General features: G+C 48.7%; 1 protein-coding gene across 11 annotated transcripts in view; it reads right to left on the bottom strand.

Moving 5' to 3' along the window:
- Window positions 1-22,628, bottom strand: part of PTPRS (protein tyrosine phosphatase receptor type S) — a 186,295-nt gene that overhangs the window by 31,916 nt on the left and 131,751 nt on the right. For 6 of the 11 annotated variants that reach the window (XM_080988706.1, XM_080988710.1, XM_080988713.1 and 3 more), the window contains 5 exons: window positions 22,284-22,496; window positions 21,358-21,515; window positions 16,017-16,129; window positions 10,342-10,389; window positions 2,432-2,529 (listed from right to left, as the gene is read on the bottom strand). In XM_080988706.1, the coding sequence (XP_080844832.1) occupies window positions 2,432-2,529; window positions 10,342-10,389; window positions 16,017-16,129; window positions 21,358-21,515; window positions 22,284-22,496 (630 nt within the window). The remainder of the gene's footprint in view (window positions 1-2,431; window positions 2,530-10,341; window positions 10,390-16,016; window positions 16,130-21,357; window positions 21,516-22,283; window positions 22,497-22,628) is intronic. The other 5 variants (XM_080988712.1, XM_080988708.1, XM_080988716.1 and 2 more) reach the window with 1 other exon arrangement.

The following is a 22,628-nucleotide window of genomic DNA, read 5'->3' as shown; positions in this document are numbered from 1 at the left end:
CATTGACCTGTTCTCTAGCAAGACTCTCCTTATCTTCTGAGCAGCTCCAACCTGCCTCCGCAACCACACTCCCTCTCCAACCTTTCACCTCCACATTTCTTTCATTAGGTGTGCTGTGTTTTTTTTTTTTTTTTTTTTAAAGTATCTCCAGATCCGCAGCTCAGGAGGAAGGCTGCCCTGGAAAAGCGCCAATATTACATTATGCAGATTATCTGCTGGCAGGGGGGTGGGCAATTGGAGGGGAGAACTGGCAGAGAGAGAGAGAGCACATTAGGCTTCTCTACGCTTGCTTGCCTTGCCCGAGTGCTGAGGTGGGTTAGGAAAGATCCCAGCAGAGCGCTGAGGATCTCTTCCCATCATCTTCCCAGCAATTAGCAATTCATACGCTGAAAGACTTTTGGTTCCTAGCATTTTTTAGTTGTTGACGAATGCATCCAACCACCTGCCTCTTTCTCTGCCAACCTGTGGGTGGGCTTCTGCCATTGCTCATCTTGGTGCCCTTCCTGGCGCCGTTAGGTCCAATTCCTGGCGCCGTTAGGTCCAAGGCTCGGAGCCAGAGGATTGGGGGCAGGACAATGATGAGCAGTCAGAGGGAGAAGACTAGGGTGGGATGAGATGTTGGAAGCATTCCTCCATCTTCTCTCTGCCCCTGTTCCTTCTTAGATTAAGCATTTCTTTTACTTCAGTGTATTATAAAAAGTTATTTTGTACTGAGTATGAACTTTTGTGAAAGGGACTGTGGTCCCTTGGGCTTGCTGATCAGAAGGTTGGTGGTTCGAATCCCCGCGACAGGGTGAGCTCCTGTTGCTCAGTCCCAGCTCCTGCCAACCTAGCAGTTCGAAAGCATGCCAGTGCAAGTAGATAAATAGGTACCGCTCTGGCGGAAAGGTAAACGGTGTTTCCGTGCACTGCTCTGGTTTCAGTGTTCCATTGTGCCAGTAGCAGCTTAGTCGTGCTGGCCACATGACCCGGAAAAACTGTCTGCGGACAAACGCTGGATCCCTCGGCCTGTAAAGCGAGATGAGCGCTGCAACCCCAGAGTCGTCTGGGACTGGACTTAACTGTCAGGGGTCCTTTATCTTTATGAACTTTTGTATATCTTTGGACAAGTATCTATCTATCTATCTATCTATCACACAGTGGTACCTTGGTAGTCAAACGCCTTACTTGTTGAACAAATCGGCTCCCGAATGTCACAAACCCGGAAGTGAGTGTTCCGGTTTGCGAACGTTCTTTTGGAAGCCGAACGTCCGACGCGGCTTCCGATTGGCTGCAGGAATCAGAAGCCGTGCTTTGGTTTGCGAACGTTCTGGAAGTCAAACAGACTTCCAGAACGGATTCTGTTTGACTTCCAAGCTACGATTGTATATTAAAGGAAGCTGAAAAGGTGACAGGGCTTAGCGAGCGGGAAGAGTCTGTGGCAGAAGGCAGCCCAGACTCAGAGGCAGGTGAGGAGGGTGACCAAGAGGCAGAGATGACATAGGCTGGTGAAGAAGCATAGCAGTCTCCCCTCCTCCTGGTCTCCCAGGACCAGAAGAGGTATGAAGAGGGTGGAGCAAAGAGAGACAGAGCCTTCGGCTGCTGGGGAAGGATCTTGCAACTGCCTCACTGGGACAAGACTTACTGGGAAGAAAGGTAAAGGACTCCTGGACAGTTAAGTCTGGTCAAAGGTGACTAGGAGGCTGCAGTGCTCATCTCGCTTTCAGGCCGAGGGAGCCAGCGTTTGTCCGCAGACAGCTTTCCAGGTCACGTGGCCAGCAGGTCTAAACTGCTTCTGGCACAACGGTACACTGTGACGGAAACCAGAGCAGCGCAGGGAAACGCTGTTTACCTTCCCGCCGCAGCGGTACCTATTTATCTACTTGCGCTGGCGTGCTTTTGAACTGCTAGGTTGGCAGGATTTGGGGCAGAGCAATGGGACCTCACCCCGTCACGGGGATTCGAACCTTCTGGGAAGACTTGCTGTGCTCACTAGGCATGCACTGTTTTTTTGGGGGAGGGGGTTGAATGAAGAGTTCACTGACACAAGTGGTTTTTCTTTATTGCTGACCTGCTCCTGACACAGCGTCTTACTAGAGCTGACCAATCAGCATGAAGGTGGCGCTTTTCAGCCACTAAGAGGCTCGCCCTTTGATCTGATCGGAGCCAATCCGAGAGGACGGAGGCGAATCGGTGCCTGAGGATGGGCTCCTGGGGCCAGTCCAGAGAAATGGCATAAGAAGAATGCTGAGTAGTTCTGGATGCTTCAGAGCTAAGCGTTTAAGAAACATGCAGAGGACCACAAACACCCCCAGTTCCTGGGCTTGCCGTTACGGAGCAGAGGGCTGCAATTTTAGGCCACGTCCCCCATAACACATAGCCCCATCCTCCACCCCACCTGCGATGCGTCGTCCCCCCCAATCCGCTGCCAACCCATAATGCTCCTTTGTACCTCGTATTCCTGAGAGAGTTTCAGGTTGTCGTTGGCCTTGAGGTGCTCCGTGTGGTCTGCCAGTTCCGAAATGGGGATGGGTGGGTGACTCAGCATACCTATTGGGGGGGGGAGGAGACAGGTGGGGGGGGGAGAGAAGTGGGAGGGAAAAGTGGCCTTCAATTAAAAACAAAAAACACACACCGTTCCGTAGCAAACATACAATTCAGATTTTTTAAAATTTTTATTTTCGAAAACAAAAAACTGCAATGAAAGGAGGGTTAGAAAGGAGTGCGGGGGGGTGGGGTGGGTGGGGGGAGAGAGAAACTGTGAGGGCTCGAAATTGTGTCCTTGGAAACTGGAGAGGGAAATGAAGAGAGTTCTTTCCCCGTGATGGCCCCGTTCTCGACATTTATCGATAAATCGGAAGGGAGGGGAGGGGATTTCTTCCCCCCTTCGTTTTTGTAAAGAGAGACGAACTAACAAAAGGAGCAAACGAGAACAGAAGAGAAAAAAGATTCTGATAGCAGGCACTTCGCAGCGATTCCAAAAGGGTGACGTCGCGAAGGGAGGGTGGTGTCGGGTGGAAGGGAGGAAGGAAGCGAGGGAACTGCCCCCCCTCCAAGAAAAGCAAAACAAAGTCGGCAGAACGCCAGTGCCAACGCAGCAAACAAACGATGTGTCAAGGGCAAAGGGGGTCGTTGCAATGATAAATAATACTAATATATATATAGATACCCAGATAAAAACAAGACACACTGCACAGAGGTTTCAAAAGGGGGGGGGGGTTATGGTTGAGTTGGCCAGTGAAATGAGGAGGGTGCGATGCGCCTGGGGTGGTGCTGGAAATGGAGGAGGAAAAGCAGAGGTTTCCCAAAAGGTAAGAGTGGCTTTGTCTTGCTGTGAAGATAAAGGAAGCAGCTGCAGCAGGCAGCCAGAGTGGTGCCCCCCCCGGAGGTAGCTGCTTTGACTACAACTCCTATCATCCCTGACAACATCTGGGTGGGGGCACCACTTGGGGAACACCTGGTCTGTAGCAGCAGGTAGCAGCTCTGCGTGGTTTCCGGCAGCCTGACGACAGACTCGTGCAAATATTCTATAGAGAGAAACTATCTTGCACTGAGTCACTGAGCTCAATATTGCCCATTCTGTTCAGCGCTGAATCTCCAGCCCTACTTGGAGATGCCGGGAACTGAATTTGGAGCCTTCTGCATGCCAAGCAGGTGAGCTGTGGACCTTCCCGTAAAGGCTCTGGAAGGGGAGAGCTTCTGCAGGAAGAATGCCATAATAGTGCATTGCACCACAATGCACACTAAGGGGGATGAGGTGTCTTTTAATGTTCGGAATTTGCCTTTGAAGCAGGGGGGGCTCACAGCACCCTCCCCTAATCACACCTAACATTCATTCATCTTCCTGGAAGAGCCCATTTCTGAGTCACTAAGAGGCTCCTTTCTCTCCATCATTGGGGGAGAATAAATTGGTCTTGTGAAAGCTGCCGCCCCAGCTCATATCAGAGGTTTCCTGAGAACATATAAAATGCAGGATGTAGTTATTTGAAATCTTATCACATGGGGAGGGAGAGAAACGTTCTACTGCACGGGGGGGGGGGGTAGATTTCTCCACTTCCAAAAAAATCGATGCTTATGGAAAAGGTCACTTGGTTGAACCCAATGTTAAGTCCTACTCAGAGCAAACCCATTGAAATTAATGGATGCGACCGATACCCATTAATTTCAATGGGTCTATTCTGAACAGGACTTAAGTTGGCTACAAACCACTTCTACAGAATTTTGGAAATGTTTTCCCACTTCTTTCTCGCACAGGATTTTTTAATAAAAAAAAGTCAGGCCTCTTTATTGGAGAGGGTGTTTGTTAAAGAGACGGCAGATCTTCTCTTCGTCATTTGCAAATATGGAGGAAGGAAACCCCCTTGGCGGTTTGGTGCTGCTCCCCTCGAAAGGAGGGCAGAATCTGTCCAATGAAACTATTCCCAGATCTCTAATTCTGCTGCAGTTTTTTTTTTTAAATAGCAGCAGTTTTGGATCCTTCTTCCCAGGAGAACTGGGGGGTGGGGGCAAAGCAGAGCCATCAGTTCAGCAATAGCCCCCCCATCTATGAATAAGTCTAACTCTCTTTCAAAGCCACTGCTTTAAAACAGGTGGCCATTGCTAAAAGTCCTTCCTTTTATCTGTCAAAATTCTTCCAACATTCACCCTGCTTGACAAATGCCAGTGTTCAGAATGCCTTTGCTTAACCTGAAAGACTTCAGCCTGTCCTCACATGTCTGAGGTTGTTGCGCAAAGGCATCAAGGACAGAACTCATTCCTCCTTTTGAAATTGGGCAGCTGTCCCCCAAACCCCCTTGTACCCCTTCCCAGTTCTAGTAGCTGTTTGGGTATGAGATCCACAGGATTTTCCCTTCTCTCTGAAATCTGCAGCTAGAGTGTTTTTGTGCGTGTGTGTTAAACCAGCCCCGGCAAACAGAATTTCAATATGATTAAGAAGGCTACAAGGGAGTCGGTGCGCGAGAATGACGCCTGGAATTGCAAGGAGAAATAGAAAAAGTGGCGTGTGCGTGAAAATAGTATCTCATTATGTTTTTTTAAAAGATTCCACACTGCTTGAATTTGTGGAAGGAATGTGAGGACGCAGAATCAGCGCCGCTAAGGAAACGTTCACATTAATTAAGCTGATTCATCGTGGAACCGTCTTATGACAATGCATAGATCCAGAGAAGTAGGTTACTGCCTAGAAAACGCCGTGGCATAAATCAGTTACAGCCCAATTTCATGCATGCTTACTCAGTGGTGACTTCAGCAGGACTTACTTCCAAGAAAGGACAAATAGGACTGTCATCTTAGAGAAATTCTACACTTTATTCCGAAAAGGGGGGGCGGGCAGATTTCTGGACTCTACTACAACAGACAGTTGCAGATGAGCTGTGTGTTTTGGTTCTAAATGTTCGCCTTATGTAAAAACATCTCCTTGCAGGAAGCAAGCTAGCAAATCAGGACCCAAGGAGTCCCATCCCTTTCTCCCTAACCATGATAACCTTCGGCAGGCACAAGCTTTTGCTTAATAAAGGGAAGCACTCAAAAAAACAGCTCCCTCTCGCCTGCACTTAGATGTCTTATGGTTTCACTGCCACAGATGCCTTTCCGGGGAATTGCAGTTTGCAAAAGAGATAGTTGCCGATCTCAGCAAAGCCCGCAAATTCTTGGGAGTTCTCAGAGTGAACCTATGGCAGTTAAACCGGTTTAAAATGTGCAGTGTAGGCATGTACCCTAAGAAGGCACTCTCTGACGGTTGCCTAGATGGGACAAAAAATATTTGGGGGTTGTGTGTGTGTGTACAATGGATCATCAGCTCTGCCTGTCAAGTTCCAAAGGCATTGAGAGCCACGGGGAGTCAGTTGGTGGTCATGGGAAATGAGTTGGGAACCATGGGAAGTGAGCTGGGAACCATGGGAAGTTCATTCCTCCTTCTGAGAAACCACCGCTGTGACTTGGGAACGGGAAAGGGAGAGGTGGGGGGAGATGATGGGGAGCCATGGAGAATTTCGAGCCCTATTAGGTGTTGCATGGTTAAAAGCAGCATCAAGCAGCAGTGGCAGCATAGCAATAAAATAACCTGAGAACTCGGGGACAAAGATGGCAAAAGCTAGTGCTGTGTTCACCAGTTTTACAGTGTGCTTTTGCAAAAAGCTGGCTTTCTTATTCACCAAACCTGGCAAGGAAGAAAGACTGTAACATGTGGAAGGGGTGGAGATTGAGAAAGAGGGTCTCTCTGCTCCCCTCTCCCACCCTTAGAGGCGCAGAAGGCAAACCTGGGAGCCAGAAAACACAGGAGAATAGAAGTTGTCAACCACCGAAACCTAGCAGATACCTCTGTAGACCTGAAAGGGCAGCTTAGCTTCATTTCCTGCTTCAATTAGTTTTTATCCAGAACTTTGGACTTCGTAAATGTCCCCAAAAGGGCTATGCAGACTCCTTCCTGAAACCTCTCACACAACTATTCTCCATCTTTAACCCCGGATCCAGAACAGGTAAACAGACAGGGCCTACAGTGTCTACTCGTAAGTTCAGACATTCAGTTCAATGGGCGGGACTGAAGCTTTCGCTACCCAGTGAGATCAGTAGCAGTGAAGCCTTTTGCGTGATTACTCGGGTGCAAGTTTCCCTGAGCTCGATGGGGCTCAGTCATCTTTTGCAAGTGGACTGCAAAAAAAACCTACCAAGGAATAAAAAAAGTACAGTCATACCTCCGGCTGAAGTCGCTTCAGGTTAAGCCTTTTCGGGTTGCGCTCCGCAGCGACCCGGAAGTAATGGAGCACGTTACTTCCGGGTTTTGCCGCTCGCGCATGCGCAGATGCTCAAAATGACGTCACAGACATGCGCGGAAGTGGCAAATCACGACCGGTGCAGACTCACGGATGCGGATTGCGTTCACTTCAGGATGCAAACGGGGCTCCAGAACGGATCCCGTTCACATCCAGAGGTACCACTGTACTTGAAATTCCTGGGGATTTAAGCGGACACCTATGAAAGAGGCCAGTAACCCCCCCCCCATCACAAATTGTGTTTACTTCACATGGGAAAGGAGCAAGTTAAGTAATAGAAGGCCTCTGTGAGTCAAAAGTACTCATCCACAGAGGAGGGTGCCCACTGTATCTCTGAATGATTCATTACCCTGAGCATATCTCTTTCTCTTCGGGCTCCCTGCAGATGAGTTAACTTGTACTCCTAATGTGGAGATGCAACAGAATTAGCCCAGCTCAGACAAGGCTGACTGCTGCAATCCTGTGCAAAGCTTGAGGTGGGTATGTTTTCAAGTTTAGTGTCCAGATCAAGGGAAATAATATTCCCTCTCTATTGTGCTTTGGTCAGACCACACCTGGAACACTGTGTCCAGTTCTGGGCAGCACAATTTAAGATGGTTATTGACAAGGTGTGCAGAGGAGGGCGACCAATATGATCAAGGCTCTGGAAACCAAGCCTGATGAGGAACGGTTGAAGGAGCTGGGTATGTCCAGCTTGGAAAAGAGGAGACTGAGAGGAGATACGATAGCCAGCTTCAAATATCTGAAGGACTATCCCATGGAAGATGGAGCCAGCTTGTTATCTCCTGTTCCGGAGGCTAGGAGCCGAATCAATGGATTAAATTATGAGAAAGGAAATTCTGACTCAACATTAGGGAGGATATTCTGATGCTTAAGAGCCATTCGAGAGTAGAACGGACTTCCCTCAGATGGTGATGGACCCTCCATCCTTGGAGGATTTTAAGCAGAGCTTGGAATCGCCACCAGCCCTGGGCGATCTAGCAGAATTTCCTGAATTGCAGCGGGTTGGACTAGATGACCCCTGGGTCCCTTCCAACGCTACAATCCTACAATTCTCCCTGTTCACGAGAGTTTCAGAAACACCCCGTTTTCTCAGGCTCCCCTTGCCAACTTGGGGACCGCGAGGGAAGCATTCTAAGCCCCCAAACCACTGCAATTCCTCCTTTGGATTCCGGTACCAGTCCCTTCCCGCAAGGGTTGCTATGATTGCGGGAATCTGGCTTTAACCACCTATCTGCTTCTCGTACTACTTTCTGCAATTGGGTGCATGGGAGAGAGAGGCCGCCCCTCCCTTCTCTCTCCGCCCCCTCGCCCCCCCCCAAACCCCACATTTTGCTCAAAGTCAAAGCAGCTTTCTGGGAAATCAAGCTGTTGACCGAGTCCATATTTTCTGGCTTTGAAAGAGAGAGATCTTAGGGGAGAGAGTTCTCATCTAGCGTTTCAAATCCCTTGAAATCTCCTTAATCTTGTTATTGCAAAGAATTCAAGCTCCTCTCTCTCTCTCCATCCCCCCCCCCTTCACTCTTTCTACGAGCCGGATCATTTGACGGACAAAATCGGCCCAACATCTGCTGCCTAGACCAGAGGCCTCCCCTGCTGCCGCTGAAGTAATTGCAGCTCAACAGAAGAGGCCTGCTGTTGCCGCTTGCTTCTTTAAACAAAAAGCAAAAAAACAAGTGAGGTGCCTAGTAAAACGATCGGCTCCAGAGCGGATTACAGTCCCCTGGAAATTCTTCTGCAGCTGAGGAGTTACTGTATTTTTCACTCTATAGGACGCACTTTTCCCCCTCCAAAAATGAAGGGGAAATGTGTGTGCGTCCTTTGGAGCGAATGCAGGCTTTCGCTGAAGCCTGGAGAGTGAGAGGGGTCGGTGTGCGCTCCCCGGGCTTCAGGCAGCTATCCAAAAGCCTTCGGAGCCCGGCGGGAGTTTCCGCTGGGCTCCGAAGGCTTGTGGATAGCAGCCTGAAGCCTGAAGCCCGGGGAGCACAGCCCCATGGATCCCGCTGGCTGTCTTGGCTTCTTTGCTCTATGGGGCTGGGGGTGGGATTTCCCCCCCCTTTATTTCCCCCCCTAAAAACTAGGTGCGCCCTATGGTCCGGTGTGCCCTATGGAGCGAAAAATACGGTAATGGTCGTGAGTTGTTGTTTTGCTCCCACAGTCGTGGAATGCCAGCTCAGGGTTCCTTTCCTAAACGACACCCACCTTTAAAGCACATGCGCCTCCCCCCCCAACCCACAAAAAAGGCTGGGAACCATAGTTTGCACAGGGTGCTTGGGGGGGGGGTTAAACAACAGTTCTCAGGATGCCGTGAGATGACGAACGTTGTCTCTGCTTCTGAGATGGAAAGCAGCACCTAGCAGAGCCTTTCTCAAACTGTGGGTCCCCAGATGTTGTTGAACTACAACTCCCATCACCCCTAGCTGGCAAGGCCAGAGCTCAGAGATGATGGGAGTTGTAGTCCAACAATATCTGGGGACTCACAGGTTGAGAACCGTTGAATCAGGGGGCGGGGAATATTTTCTCAGCCCGGGGGCTGCAGTCCCTAACAGGAAACCTAATGTGCCGTCCCTAGGTGAGGAGGAGATGCCGGGGGAGGGCCCCCCCCCGCTCAACCCCACTTCCACACATAAAAGACCCTCGGAGCGAGTCCTGGGAAACAGCTGATTGTGCTGGCTGTTCGAAGGTGGCCCTGAATTCTCTGAACTGCCATACAAGTGGGGGAGATGGGGGAAATTAACTATCGTAATATATAAATACAAACTGCTATACCGATAAACATGTGGGAGGGTTGCATCCAACTGAGTTCCGCTCAAGAGTAAACCCACTGAACCCAAGTTAGCCAAGACCTTTAACTGCAATGGATCTACTCTGAGTAGGGCTGCAACCCCTACTCATGAATATGCCCAATTGCAAAACATAATCCCAAGGGAAGTGAGGTTAGGATTGCAGCCCAAGTCGTAAATTAGCAGTGTCCATTAATGTACGTGGGTTTACTCAGAGTAGGATTTAGTTGGGTGCAAACCAAGGAAGCAAATGAAAGTGACTTTCATAGGCTCACTGATTTCCACCACACGCTTAGTTAGTGGTACCCACTGAGATTAATGGACCAAAGACAATTCATTTCAATGGGACTGTCGCTGGATACAACCTGGTGGGTCTACTCTTGAGTAGAATTCAAGTTGGATACAACCCACCGGCTGCAGTCCTATAGGAGTAAATCCCATTGAACTCAACGGGGCTCACTTCTGCGAAGGTTATGCGCAGGATTGCAGCGAAACGCAACACACTGATTCAGTCGCAATTTCGACCGTTTTGCAAAAAGCCTTTTCGTTTCGAGAACTGTAAAACTGGAAGCACGGTTTGGAAATGAGACAAGCAGCAGCACGAGGGACGCAATGGCAAAAGCCACAGATATGCAGAGAGAAAGGGGTGTGAGAATGAAGATGGAAGGAAGAAAGTGCAACAGAAGGAAAACAAAATATATATATTTGGGGGGTGGGGAGAGGGGGGGGAGGTCGGGTGGCGCTGAGAAGAAGAGGAGGGGGAGCACAACCAATGAAACGGACAGGAACGAAAACACACAGGAACTAACTTTCAAGGTCAAACTCAGGGTCACTGAGGGGACTGCTCAGCCCAGAATCTGCAGAAAACAGGAAAACAAAAAAACAAAACAAAAAAACAAAAACAAAAACAAAAAAACAAAATATATAGACTTTTATAAAAAAGGAAAAAACACTACTCAACCAAGAAAACAGAAAACGGAAAAAAGCAACACAAAATCCGAGAGGAAATGAAAGGTGTTTTCTTCTTCTTTCCCCTCCCTCCCCCCCCCCACTTTTTTCTCCTTTTCACAAAGGGTTGGGCTTTGTCTGTTTTTTGGCCACGTTCTTGGGTGTGTGCATGGGAGGAGGGGGGAGGACTTAAAACAAAAGAGCTGCTTTGTTTTATCCAGAATCTTACCCCCACCTTAAGCCCCTTTGCCTCCCCCACCCACCCCAAAAAGCGGCTGAGCAACGATTGAATGCATATCTTGATTTCAAAGAAACACTGAAGAAAATTTGGAGGAGGCGACTCCCCCCCAACCGTCAAAGTCTCATTACATGTTAAATTTTGCGTTAAAAGTTAGGCATGGGAAAATCTGTTACTTTCTCCATTTCCTCCTGTCTTTAAGTTCAGCTCTCTGCTTTGGTTTGCAAAAAGAAAACCGCAATTAAAAACTCATCAGCGTTTAAATGCAGATCAAATCCTAACGCACAAACGTTCCCGTGCATTTTAGCCCAGTGCGCGCACTTTTCGCAATGCAATCTCCCCATAAGCGACACACCCTTTTGTATTTTCGTTTTCTCTAACGCATGCATTTCATTTCATTTTTTTAAAAATGACACTTTGCCCTGACAACTTTGGGGTGAAGAACTACAGTGCAAAATTCGGAGGGAGAGAGAATTGGCAAAGGACGGTCACCTTTTCCCGGTTCTCCGACTCTTTTGGAAAGTTTGGGTTAGTAAGGGCTGCCTTTAAAGATGAACAGGACTGAATCCCCTCCCTCCCTCCAACATTTGAGAGGGAGATATCGGTTCCTCTTGCTCTCCGATTTCTTCTCCCCCTGTGATCCTGCCAATAGCACCAGCAGATGTGGCAATGACTCTTTTTCGTCCTTGGTACTGACAGTTTGCTCATTGTGCAGAAAGCCACAATGGAGACAGAGCCCTCTCCTCATTGAATAATAATAATAATAATAATAATAATATTAATAATAATACCCCACCCATCTGACTTGTGGGCCCCAGCCACTCTGGGCAGCTTTTAACAAATATAAAAGCCAACCAGCTTGGGGGACGTAGTTGCCTACTGCAGGAGGGAGTTCCACAGATTAAGTATCACTGCATTAATGAAGAAAGGGTTTCTGTCCTTTGGTTTGGCCAAAGCGAGGGGGAACATGCAAGCAGGCTGCAAAGGGGAAGAGAAGATGGAGGAGAAGAAGAAGAAGAGGAGGAGGAGTCTGGACTTGATATCCTGCCTTTCACTCCCCTTAAGGAGTCTCAAAGCGGCTAACCATCTCCTTTCCCCTCCTCCCGCACAACAAACACTCTACAATACGATAACCTTTATTGTTATTGTCCCATACAGAACAACGAAATTGAAAAATCTACTTAAGACATTCAAAACCCAACAAGCCTGCTATCCCAGCTATCCCAGCCTGGTTAGCCCCCTAAAAACTCTGAAACCCCATTTTTAAAACGCAATATACTCCCATAGAGACTCCTTACACTGCGTTTAAAACCAAAATCGCATTTGGGTAGAAACTGTTTGTCAGGCGGCTAGTCCCAGTCTTTATAACCCTGTACCTTCTTCCAGAAGGCAGAAGCTGAAAGAGATCATTTCCGGGGTGCGCACTATCCTGCGCTATCTCTGCAGCTTTCTTATGGCACCTGGAAGCATAGATTTGATCCAAGGTGGGAAGAGTGCACCTAATTATTCTCTCTGCAGTCTTTACAACCCTGGACAGCATTGTTTTCCCCCTGAGGTGAGTGGGGCTGAGAGACTTCAGAGAAGTGTTACTAGCCCAAGGTCACCCAGCAGCTGCAGGTGGAGGAGCGGGGAAGCGAACCCCGTTCACCAGATTACGAGTCCACCGCTCTTAACCACTACACCACACTGGCTCTCGAAGGAGCTCCAGGTCAGACACAGATGATTCCTCACCAAATGCCCAGAGATGCCAAACGTCGACATACTGTTCTCCGCTTCTGAGATGGGAAGCGGCACCTGGCAGCTTTCCTATACGTCAGGGCTGGAGAGCCTTTTCTCAGCTTGGGGGGTGGCTGCCTCACATGCCATAATGGCAACTTTATAATAATAATAATTCTATTATTTGTACCCTGCCCATCTGACTGGGTTTCCCCAGCCCTGCTACTTGGGGCTGCGTGCTTTCGGTGGGCAGGCGAACGAGGGAGAAAAGCAATGGGTGCAACCCCATTGCCATAGAATTGTGGGTGGGAAGGGACACCCACAATCATCTAGTCCAACCCAGTGAAACGCAGCAGGCTGCAACCCAGCCATGCAAAGAAAACCTCAGGCGGTCCTACACAAGCTGCAGGGCAAAGCAAGAAGTACATCCCGAATTGATTTGGGCAAAAGCAGTCACTGGGTTGATTCCTGCCATATAACAGCCCTTGGAATTAACTGATATTCCTTACACTGTTATGGGACGCGGATGGCGCTGTGGGTTAAACCACAGAGCCTAGGACTTGCCGATCAGAAGGTCGGCGGTTCGAATCCCCGCAATGACGGGGTGAGCTCCCGTTGCTCGGTCCCTGCTCCTGCCAACCTAGCAGTTCAAAAGCACGTCCAAGTGCAAGTAGATAAATAGGTACCGCTCTGGCGGGAAGGTAAACGGCATTTCCGTGCGCTGCTCTGGTTCGCCAGAAGCGGCTTAGTCATGCTGGGCACGTGACCCGGAAGCTGTACTCCGGCTCCCTCGGCCAATAAAGCGAGATGAGCGCCGCAACCCCAGAGTCGGCCATGACTGGACCTAATGGTCAGGGGTCCCTTTACCTTTACCTTACACTGTTACGCATGTATGTGCGCATGTACCTGCAAGCGAATGAGTGTGTGTGTGGTAAGTATGCACATTAAAAGCAAAACCCCAAACAAAAGAACACAGGATCATTCCTAAGCACACGCAGCAACCGGAAACCATGGAAAAAGCCAGGGTGGAAAAGTTAATAAAATAAAATAAATAAATACAATTCACTGGGGAAAAAACAGATTCTCTCCATTCTGGAGCTAGGCTTTTAAAACTCCCTTACTCCTGATCTCCAGCTGAGTTCAGGGGCCTGGAACTCTTAGAAATAAGAACTAGTTACCCACAGAATCGCAGAACTGTAGAGTTGGAAGGGACCCCAAAGATCATCTAGCCCAACCCCGAAGAGGTGTCCGTTAGGGTACTTTTCCTTGACCCCCCTCTGCCTACAGTCTGATGCTGTTCCTCCCAGAATCCTCTCTGAGTCCTGGGGTGAACAAGTTTCGACTTGGGCCAGAGGATTCTGGAATCCTGGTCTGGATCAAATAACGGATCCTTCCATAGACAATACATGGGAGATGTCAGCTGATGGGCAAGGGAAGGGGTCGACTCCGGCTCCCATCGTCCTTAACCATTGGCTATGCTGGCTGGGAATTATGGGAGTTGTAGTCCATCAACAAGGTTGAAGAAAAGTGGTCGTATCCTTCAACCTTGGGTCTCCAGAGGCTGTCGAGCGACAACTGCCTTCACCATCGGCCAGCTTAGCCAACACTCCAGGATGATGGGATTTGTATTCCTGCAACACCAGGAAACCAAAGGAGCTCTAAAGTCCCAGTATCTTATCTATGGACATAATACATACATGTTTTGCATTGTTTCATCATTATTTTACAATTTATTGCAGGCTGTTGCTAATTCAGCAGTTGACCCAGCTAAGGGATGATGGGAGTTGTAGTCCGACCCGAGACTGAAGAACATTCAGTTAGCAATAGCCTATAATAAACAGCAGCAGCTGTTGCACAATTCAGTGCAAAACCCGTGCAATATTTTTAGCTAGATATAAAGGAACCTTGGTGTCCCTTCAGCTTTTGTGTCCTTCAGCTTTGGGTTCCCAAATCTGGACTACAAACCCCATCATCCTGGAGCTCTGGCTAATCTGTCTGATGACAATGGGAATCAGAGAATCACAGAATTGCAGAACTGGAAGGGAACCCTACGTAACCTAGACCAGGCACCCCCAACCTGCGGCCCTCCAGATGTTTTGGCCTACAACTCCCATGATCCCTAGCTAACAGGACCAGTGGTCAGGGATGATGGGAATTGTAGTCCAAAAACATCTGGAGGGTCGAAGGTTGGGGATGCCTGATCTAGACCCTGCGAATGCAGGAATCTCAGCTAAAGCATCGCTGGCAGATGGACACCCAACCTATGCTTAGAAACCTCCAAGGAAGAAGGCAAATTATGGACCGGATCTGGACACCCCCCCTCTGCCTCCCTGCCAACAAAAAGGTCTTTCCATCAACAGACATCTTGTGTGCCTAAAGAGGCTGATAAACTAGCGGCAACTGACAAAGAGCCCTGGAAATTAAGCCTCCCTTTTTCCCCTGCTGTGAAGCCAGTGTGTGTGCCAATAACATCAGTTACAACAATAGCACAAATAATAGCAGCAGTAATAATAATAATAGCTGCTCTCATTATTATCATCAAAATCCCGCACCAATGAAAGTTGGATTCTGAACTATAAATCCTTGCAAAACTTGAGTGCGGTTCCACTAATTCACTTTTTTGGGGACGTAATTTATTGTGCTCCACCTCCCACAAATTTGGCATCACTAATTTTGAGTTCCACTAGGCAAATCAAGGGGGCAGACATCAAATCGCACCCACAGCCCACCCAGGCACTATAGGATTCCCATCCAGGCCTTGCGCCAAGCGTTCCCTGCCCACTTTCAGACTTCTCTGTCTGGTCGTGAGGACTAGCGCCTTGCCTTTTAAAAAAGCAAAACTAATAAATGAAAATCTGCATTTTTTTGTTCACTTCTGCATGGAGCAATGCTGCCTAAACCTACCTACCTAAATCCAGAAACCTTTTAAAAAAAAAAAAACCGGAAAAGAAAACAAGTCATTAGAAGTCAAAAGGCAGGCTTACATATCGGCAGAAGGCACAGATAAAACAGTAATTGGTGAATACCAGGAAAGCCTACAGACCTTACTCACTTCCCCGGGGAAAAAAGAAAAGTATCAGTCAGAGCACCAGGCAGAGAAACGTATGGGATTTCCCCCTTGCGTTGCTCGTGTTCATTCCATAATACATTAAGGAACAATAAGGACTAGGAACTTGCTTTTTTAAAATTAAAAAAGAGAGAGAAAAAGAAAAGAAAAGAAAGCAGAGCTTCTCAAGAAGCTAGATCCTGTGGCCACCATCTCATTCTGCAGCTTTTCGGCGATCGTCAAATATCGCGGACACAAACAGCTCTGCCAAAGGTCCATTACGATTTGCCGCCCGTTGCCAGGGATCTCCCTAGCAGGCGAACCTGCCGCTGCCGCCTCTGCCCCACACGATCTGGGCATTTCTTCCTCCTACCTGAGATGTTGCTTGATGCCGGCAGCCGTTTGCAAAGGCCGCAGGTATAGCCTGGCCGCACACTCTGACTGGCAGCAACCAAGCCGGGCCGGTCTTTCTTCGAGTGAAGTTTCAGGGGGCGAGGGGAGATTCCGGGGGTGCTGGTGGCATGCGGCCTGTTTACCTGGGGTCTGGAAGTTGATGCGCCTCATCTCCACAGGGTCCTTGGGGTGGTGAGGGGTGATCTCTGCGTTGTTCAACATGCATTTGATGCGCGGCTCTGAGTCTTTTCGTTTGCTGAGGATCAGGAGGAAGAAGAGAGAGACAGAGCAGATAAAAGACAAGGCTTTAAGGAGTTGTGTGCACATTTGTACAAAACTAGTTCAAATATATGTTGGAAGTGTAAGGAAAAGGAGGGGACATTTTATCATATGTGGTGGGATTGTAAGGTAATTAAAAAAATTTGGGAAATGATATACAACGAATTGAAGAAAATGTTCCATTTAACATTTGTTAAAAAACCTGAGGCATTTTTGTTGGGGATTGTAGGGAAAGACCTGCCAAAAAAGTTGCAAAACATCTTCATGTATGCGACAACGGCCGCAAGAGTTCTGGTAGCAGAAGGATGGAAGACTGAAGAAACCCCAACTAAAGAATCATGGCAAGAAAAATTGATGGATTATGCAGAACTGGCAAAATTGACACATAAGCTACGGGACAAGGATAACTGTGACTTTAAGGATGAATGGGAACCCTTTATAAAGTACCTGAAGGTGCAACAAAGCGAACTGGACTCCTTGGCTGGCTTTGAATAAACATTCACAAACTTTTTACTGATAATAATCAGCTAAAGAGTTTGAAGATCTATACAACTTTGTAACATGCAGAAAACAGCAGTCTCAGAGAAACCAAAGACTGGAACTGAGGGAAGTCGGGGGGAGGGAGGAAAAATGGGGGGAGACAAGGATGATGTGTTTTTGGATAATATGTCTTGTTATAATTTTGAATATATATATATATATTTAAAGGAGTTGTGAGCAGCGCTGCACCACTGTCAGTTTTGGGGACCCCCTGGTGCCCCTCCAAATGTTGAGCTCCAGCTCCCAGGAGTCATAGCAGCCAACGGTCAAGGATGGTGGGAGTCCAAGAGTCCAGCAACTTTGGGGCCGGGGAGGGGGGCATAGCTGTCAACTTTCAGATTTGAAAATAAGGGATCAGCAGCCTCACCTGTCCCGGGGACAGTCTATGGGATATCTAACAATCCGGGATAGCAGCGGGAAACGGCGCTGGAATAAGGGAATTTCCCGCAAAAAAAGGGAAGGTTGACAGCTGTGGAGGGGGGAAGTCATGGGTACCCTCCCCCAACTTGGCTTAAAAGGTAAAGGTAAAGGGACCCCTGACCATTAGGTCCAGTCGTGGCCGACTCTGGGGTTGCGGCGCTCATCTCGCTTTATTGGCCGAGGGAGCCGGCATACAGCTTCCGGGTCATGTGGCCAGCATGACTAAGCCGCTTCTGGCGAACCAGAGCAGCGCACGGAAACGCCGTTTACCTTCCCGCCGGAGTGGTACCTATTTATCTACTTGCACTTTGACTTGCTTTCGAACTGCTTGGTTGGCAGGAGCAGGGACTGAGCAACGGGAGCTCACCCCGTCGCGGGGATTCGAACCGCTGCCCTTCTGATTGGCAAGCCCTAGGCTCTGTGGTTTAACCCACAGCGCCACCCGCGTCCCTCAACTTGGCTTACGCTGTTCTTAAATGAAAAACACCACTACCACAAAACTGCACATTACGGTTCCCAAACAGACTCTCAAAAGCAGTGTCAAATTTATTCTGGCAAAATCTGTGCAGGGCAAAGTGAAACTCATGAGGCAGGGAGTTCCACAGTCTAGTTGTTGCTACCTAGGTGCATTTCCAATAGCCGAGGGAACAAGCGTTAAAACCGGAAGCATGATTGGCTTTGATAAGTTATGGCTGCTGAATGTCAGGACAATTCACAGGTCAGAATGAAGACTCGAGACTCAACGCGAAGTCGACTTTTTACTATTCAGAAAAGGAGAACGCAGCAGAGTTCACCTAGGCTTGACACTGAAGATGTTGCTGGGACAGGCATCTCCTTCAAGCGGATGAAAACTACGGTGAGGAGGAGGAACCTTTGCTCTCGGATTGTCTGGCTCATTGCTCAGCAACGCACAAGGCTCTTTGTGATCTGGGAGTCCCCAGACTCTGTGGTTAAGGCCATAAGAAACGGCTTCTGGATCAGGCCAGGGGGTCACCAAGCTGTTACCCCTAAACCCCTAAACGGAGCCCAAACCATCTCATCCTCCTTGCCTATCCTCCGTGATCAGCCAGAAAGCTTTTCCTTCATGGATGGAGAGGGAACAATGGAAAATATCACCTAGGAAGCAATACCTAGTCTGTGGAACGCCTTGCCTCATGAGATCCATTTTGTCCCATCCTTGGTGATTTTCTGCCTCCAAGCTAAGGCTTTTACTTTACTCTTGCCTTTTCTGTTTCACTAAATGTACCCCCCCCCCTTTCCTGGCTTTTGTTTAGCAGTGATTATCTTTCAACAGCATGATCTGGAATTTAGATGTTGTTTGCATACTGGTTTTAATTGCCTTGTGAGCTTCCCTTGCGTGTTCTATTAAGGTTGGAAAAGTGGGATATAAACAATGCAAATAAATAAAGACAAACAGCACCCGGACCTATCAGGGTTTTGTTGCGGTTTTTTCCCAAGAAGAAAAAGCAGCGTCAACATACAAAACGTCAAGTCTGTTGTCGGAAGCCAGCAATCCAATAGCCAGCCATCTGGAAAGCCCAAACTTTATTGTCTAAAGCCTTGAGAAACGGCTTGTTCTCTCCCCTTGAGGTCTCCTGAACTAACTGCAAATCAACTTTTATGGGAGAACCCTGAGCTCTAGTGCGAGTGGAGAAATATGTGACCCAAACCGAAATAATTCAAGAGCCTAGGAGTGTTGCCAGAATACTGCCCTCTCCACCTGCAACCTGTTTTTGGACAGGTTGCAATATCATTCCCTTTAGGTTGTCCCCCCTCTTTACTCGAGGGTTAAACTTTGCTGGCATTTTTAGGAACAGCAATGTTTCAGTAGCTCAGCTGCAGCTTAAAGTGCCACCTTTGTTTTACTGATTGCCTTTTCGATCCTAAGGTGCACCTGACTGGCACCTGAATCAGAGACCGGGAGCTTTTAAAAACTCTTACCTGTCTGGTTTGCTGTCCAGGGAAGCAGTAAAAAAAGAAAGAAAGAAAGAAAAAAGAAGAGAAGGAGGAAAAGATAAAGATGAGGTTAGTGAGAGTCGCCCTTCACACCCCTTCACCAGGACTCTCAACCATCTGAATTGTAGGAATCTTTAAAATAGTGGGTCGTATATACCTGTATACCTGAAGGAGCGTCTCCACCCCCATTGTTCAGCCCGGACCCTGAGGTCCAGTGCCGAGGGCCTTCTGGCGGTTCCCTCCCTGTGAGAAGTGAGGTTACAGAGAACCAGACAGAGGGCCTTCTCGGTGGTGGCGCCCACCCTGTGGAACGCCCTCCCATCAGATGTCAAGGAAATAAGCAGCTATCTTATTTTTAAAAGACATCTGAAGGCAGCCCTGTTTAGGGAAGTTTTTAATGTTTTATCATGTTTTTACCACTCGACTGGGAGCCACCCAGAGTGGCTGGGGAAACTCAGCCAGATGGGTGGGGTATAAATAATAAAGTGTGTGTGTGACTGACCCCTTGCAACATATTGTCTCTGGTCATGGCAGCTCCTGACACTTCCACAGGAAGCGAATGGCATCCCTTACCTCCCCCCTGCCACACACAATCTTCCACATTTATTTATTTATTCACCGATTTGATTTATATCCCATGTTTCCTCCAAGGAGCTCAGAGAGTGGCAAGTAAATAATCTTCAGTGTTCCTTCGTTTTATCCTCACCACGTTCCTGTGAGGTAGAGCAGGCTGAGAAAAGAAGTGGACTGGTCCCCACGGTCACTCAGTGAGCTACATGTGGCTGAGTGGGCGGAATTCGAACCCTGGTCTCCCAGGTCCGAGCCCAATATTCTAACTCAGCGGTTCCTGATTTGGAGCCGCTGCCTCCTTGGTTCCACAAACTCATCCCCAGTGCCCTGCTACCCTATAAAAAAAGCATTATTCAAAGTTTTGCATGGCACCGCTAAGGAAGATTGCAACGCAACAGATTTCAAAATGTCCATGATTACACAGTGTTAAAAGTACAATGAAAATGGCTTAGTTTAACTCCATAAAATGGATGAACTCAGGACTCTGGGGTTGGAAGGGACTTCTAGAGTTATCCAGTCCAGCCCCCAGCCATGTACGAATCGCAGCTAAATCACATGCGAAGATTCAAACGGAGCTGATTCTCGTTTCGCTGTGTCCCCACAAGCACCGTACACTCCAACACTTCAAAGGTCAGAGCGCTTTAACAGCTGACCCCTTTCCCCAGGGAAATTGCAGTTCTGAGGGGTTGTCTCCCAACAACTCCTGTCTCCTTTAGCAAACTACAATTCCCAGGATTCATTGGGGCGAGGGGGGAGCCATTATTGTTTTATCAGGGGTGCCCAAACATTTTCCAAAGAGGGCCAGATTTGATGAAGTGAACATGCGTTCAAAGTTGCTGAGCTTTTTTTAGGATTTTACCCCAGGACATATACCGTATTTTTTGCTCTATAAGACACCCTTTCCCCCTCCTAAACAGTAAGGGGAAATGTGTGTGCGTCTTATGGAGCGAATGCAGACGGGAGGCTCTGCTCAGTGCTCCCTTTAAAGAGCCGCATGGAGCGTGTGTGCGGCTCTTGGGGGCTTTTCCCCAAGCCCTTCTCCCTCCTCGGGGAAAAGCCCCCAAGAGCCGCTCACACACTCTGCATGCTCTTTAAAGGGCTCTTGGGGGAGCCTTAGCCGCATGCAGCCTCTCCCGGGAAGGGGATGCAAGTTCCCCCAAGCAAGAAGCCAGGACAGCCAGCGGGATCACTGCGCTGCGATCCCGCTGGCTGTCCTGGCTTATGGGATAGCCGCGCGCAGCCTCCCCAGCCCAGGAGAGGCTGCGTGTGGCTATCCCATAAGCCAGGACAGCAAGCTTCTGGGATTCAGAATATTTTTTTTCTTGTTTTCCTCTTCCAAAAACTAGGTGCTTCTTATGGTCTGGTGCGTCTTATAGAGTGAAAAATACAGTGCTGCCATGGGGGCCGGATTAAATCGACCGGCGGGTCGAATGAGGCCCCTGAAACAGACTTTGGACATGCCTGTTTTAAGTGGTATGATTCTGCTTCTAATGCATAGTGGTGACGGCTATAGTGACATCAGCTTTTGGAAGACCGTGAGTTGTTGAGTGCCCCCTGCCTCCCAGCACGCCCCCCTCAAGATCACCCCACTGACCCACAGGGGGCAGTATCACCCACTCTGAGATCCACTGCCCTAACCACTACACCTCACAGCCAGCAGCATGGGGGTAAACAGACATGCTTTGGAAACGCAAAACGTGCACGCGAAACCCCACTTACTTTTTGTAGAGGAGGATTGCGATGACGATGCAGATGATGAAGACCACGGCCAAGACCGGTCCAATCACCCAGATCAATCCCTCCTCGCCGTCAATCTTTGGCTGTGGGTCCGGGTTGTCTATTTGGATCGGGTCAGAAAAGGGGCTGGCAGCATATAACTGAGGGAGAGGGAGAGAAAACAAAGGAGAGCCGAGGGAAGGGAATCAGTAACACGCAGGCGACGGAAAACGTGGAGTCACTTAGAATCAAACAGCTGGAAGGGGGACCCCAGCGGTCCTCTAGTCCAGCCCCCATCTGCAATGTAATAATAATAATAATAATAATAATTTTTATTTATACCCTGCCCTCCCCAGCCAAGGCCGTGGACTCTCAGTGCGGCTAACAAGCAATAATAAAAACAAGTTGAATGAGTACAACTTAAAAACAAGATTAAAATGCAACATTAAAATATTGAAACATGAAAATATTAAAATGCAGCCTCATCACAGGAGGAGAAAGAAAAAAGAAAAAAGAAAGCAGCAACCCTTGCACTAAGGTAAAGGCAAAGGACCCCTGGACGGTTAAGTCCCGTCCAAGGCGACTGTGGGGTTGTGGCGCTAATCTCACTTTCAGGCCGAGGGAGCTGGTGTTGGTCCACAGAAAGCTTTCCGGGTCACGTGGACAGCAGAACTAAACCGCTTCTGGCACAACAGGACACCGTGACAGAAACCAGAGCGCACAGAAATGCTGTTTAGCTTCCCGCCGCAGTGGTACCTATTTATCTAATTGCACTGGCGTGCTTTCGAACTGCTGGGTTGGCCAGAGCTGGGACAGAGCAACGGGAGCTCACTCTGTTGCGGGGATTCAAATCACATTGGATGCAATCTGTCTGAGCCAAGAGAATCCAGAGCATTACGCACAAAGTTCAGAAGCAGGAGAGGACTCACCGAATCGGAGGCCCGGAGCACAGCCAGGACGAAAATGACGTACTTCTGACCAGGTTCCAAGGCTTTGTTCTCAAAGCCGTCGTAGCGCTTCAAGTCCCCGAGGATGAAGTAGGAGGGCAGGGTGTTGAAGCGGGCTGCGATGTAGGGCTTGTGGAGGTCCAGCTGGCGGGAGTGGCGGAGGCTGCGGCGTTGCAGCCGGGAAATCTGAATCAACTGGGAAGGGGACCACGAGGAAGGAGGTTCAAATCAGCTACGCGAGGCACCACAGAGATTGAGAAGAAGGCAAGACAAAAGCTTCCAGGTGCACAAAAGTATGGTTACTCTTCTCCTTTATTAAACTATCCC

The sequence above is a fragment of the Podarcis pityusensis genome (assembly GCF_964106645.2).
Source record: "Podarcis pityusensis genome assembly, chromosome: 18".
NCBI lineage: Eukaryota > Metazoa > Chordata > Lepidosauria > Squamata > Lacertidae > Podarcis > Podarcis pityusensis.
This window is presented reverse-complemented; position numbering and strand designations above follow the sequence as displayed.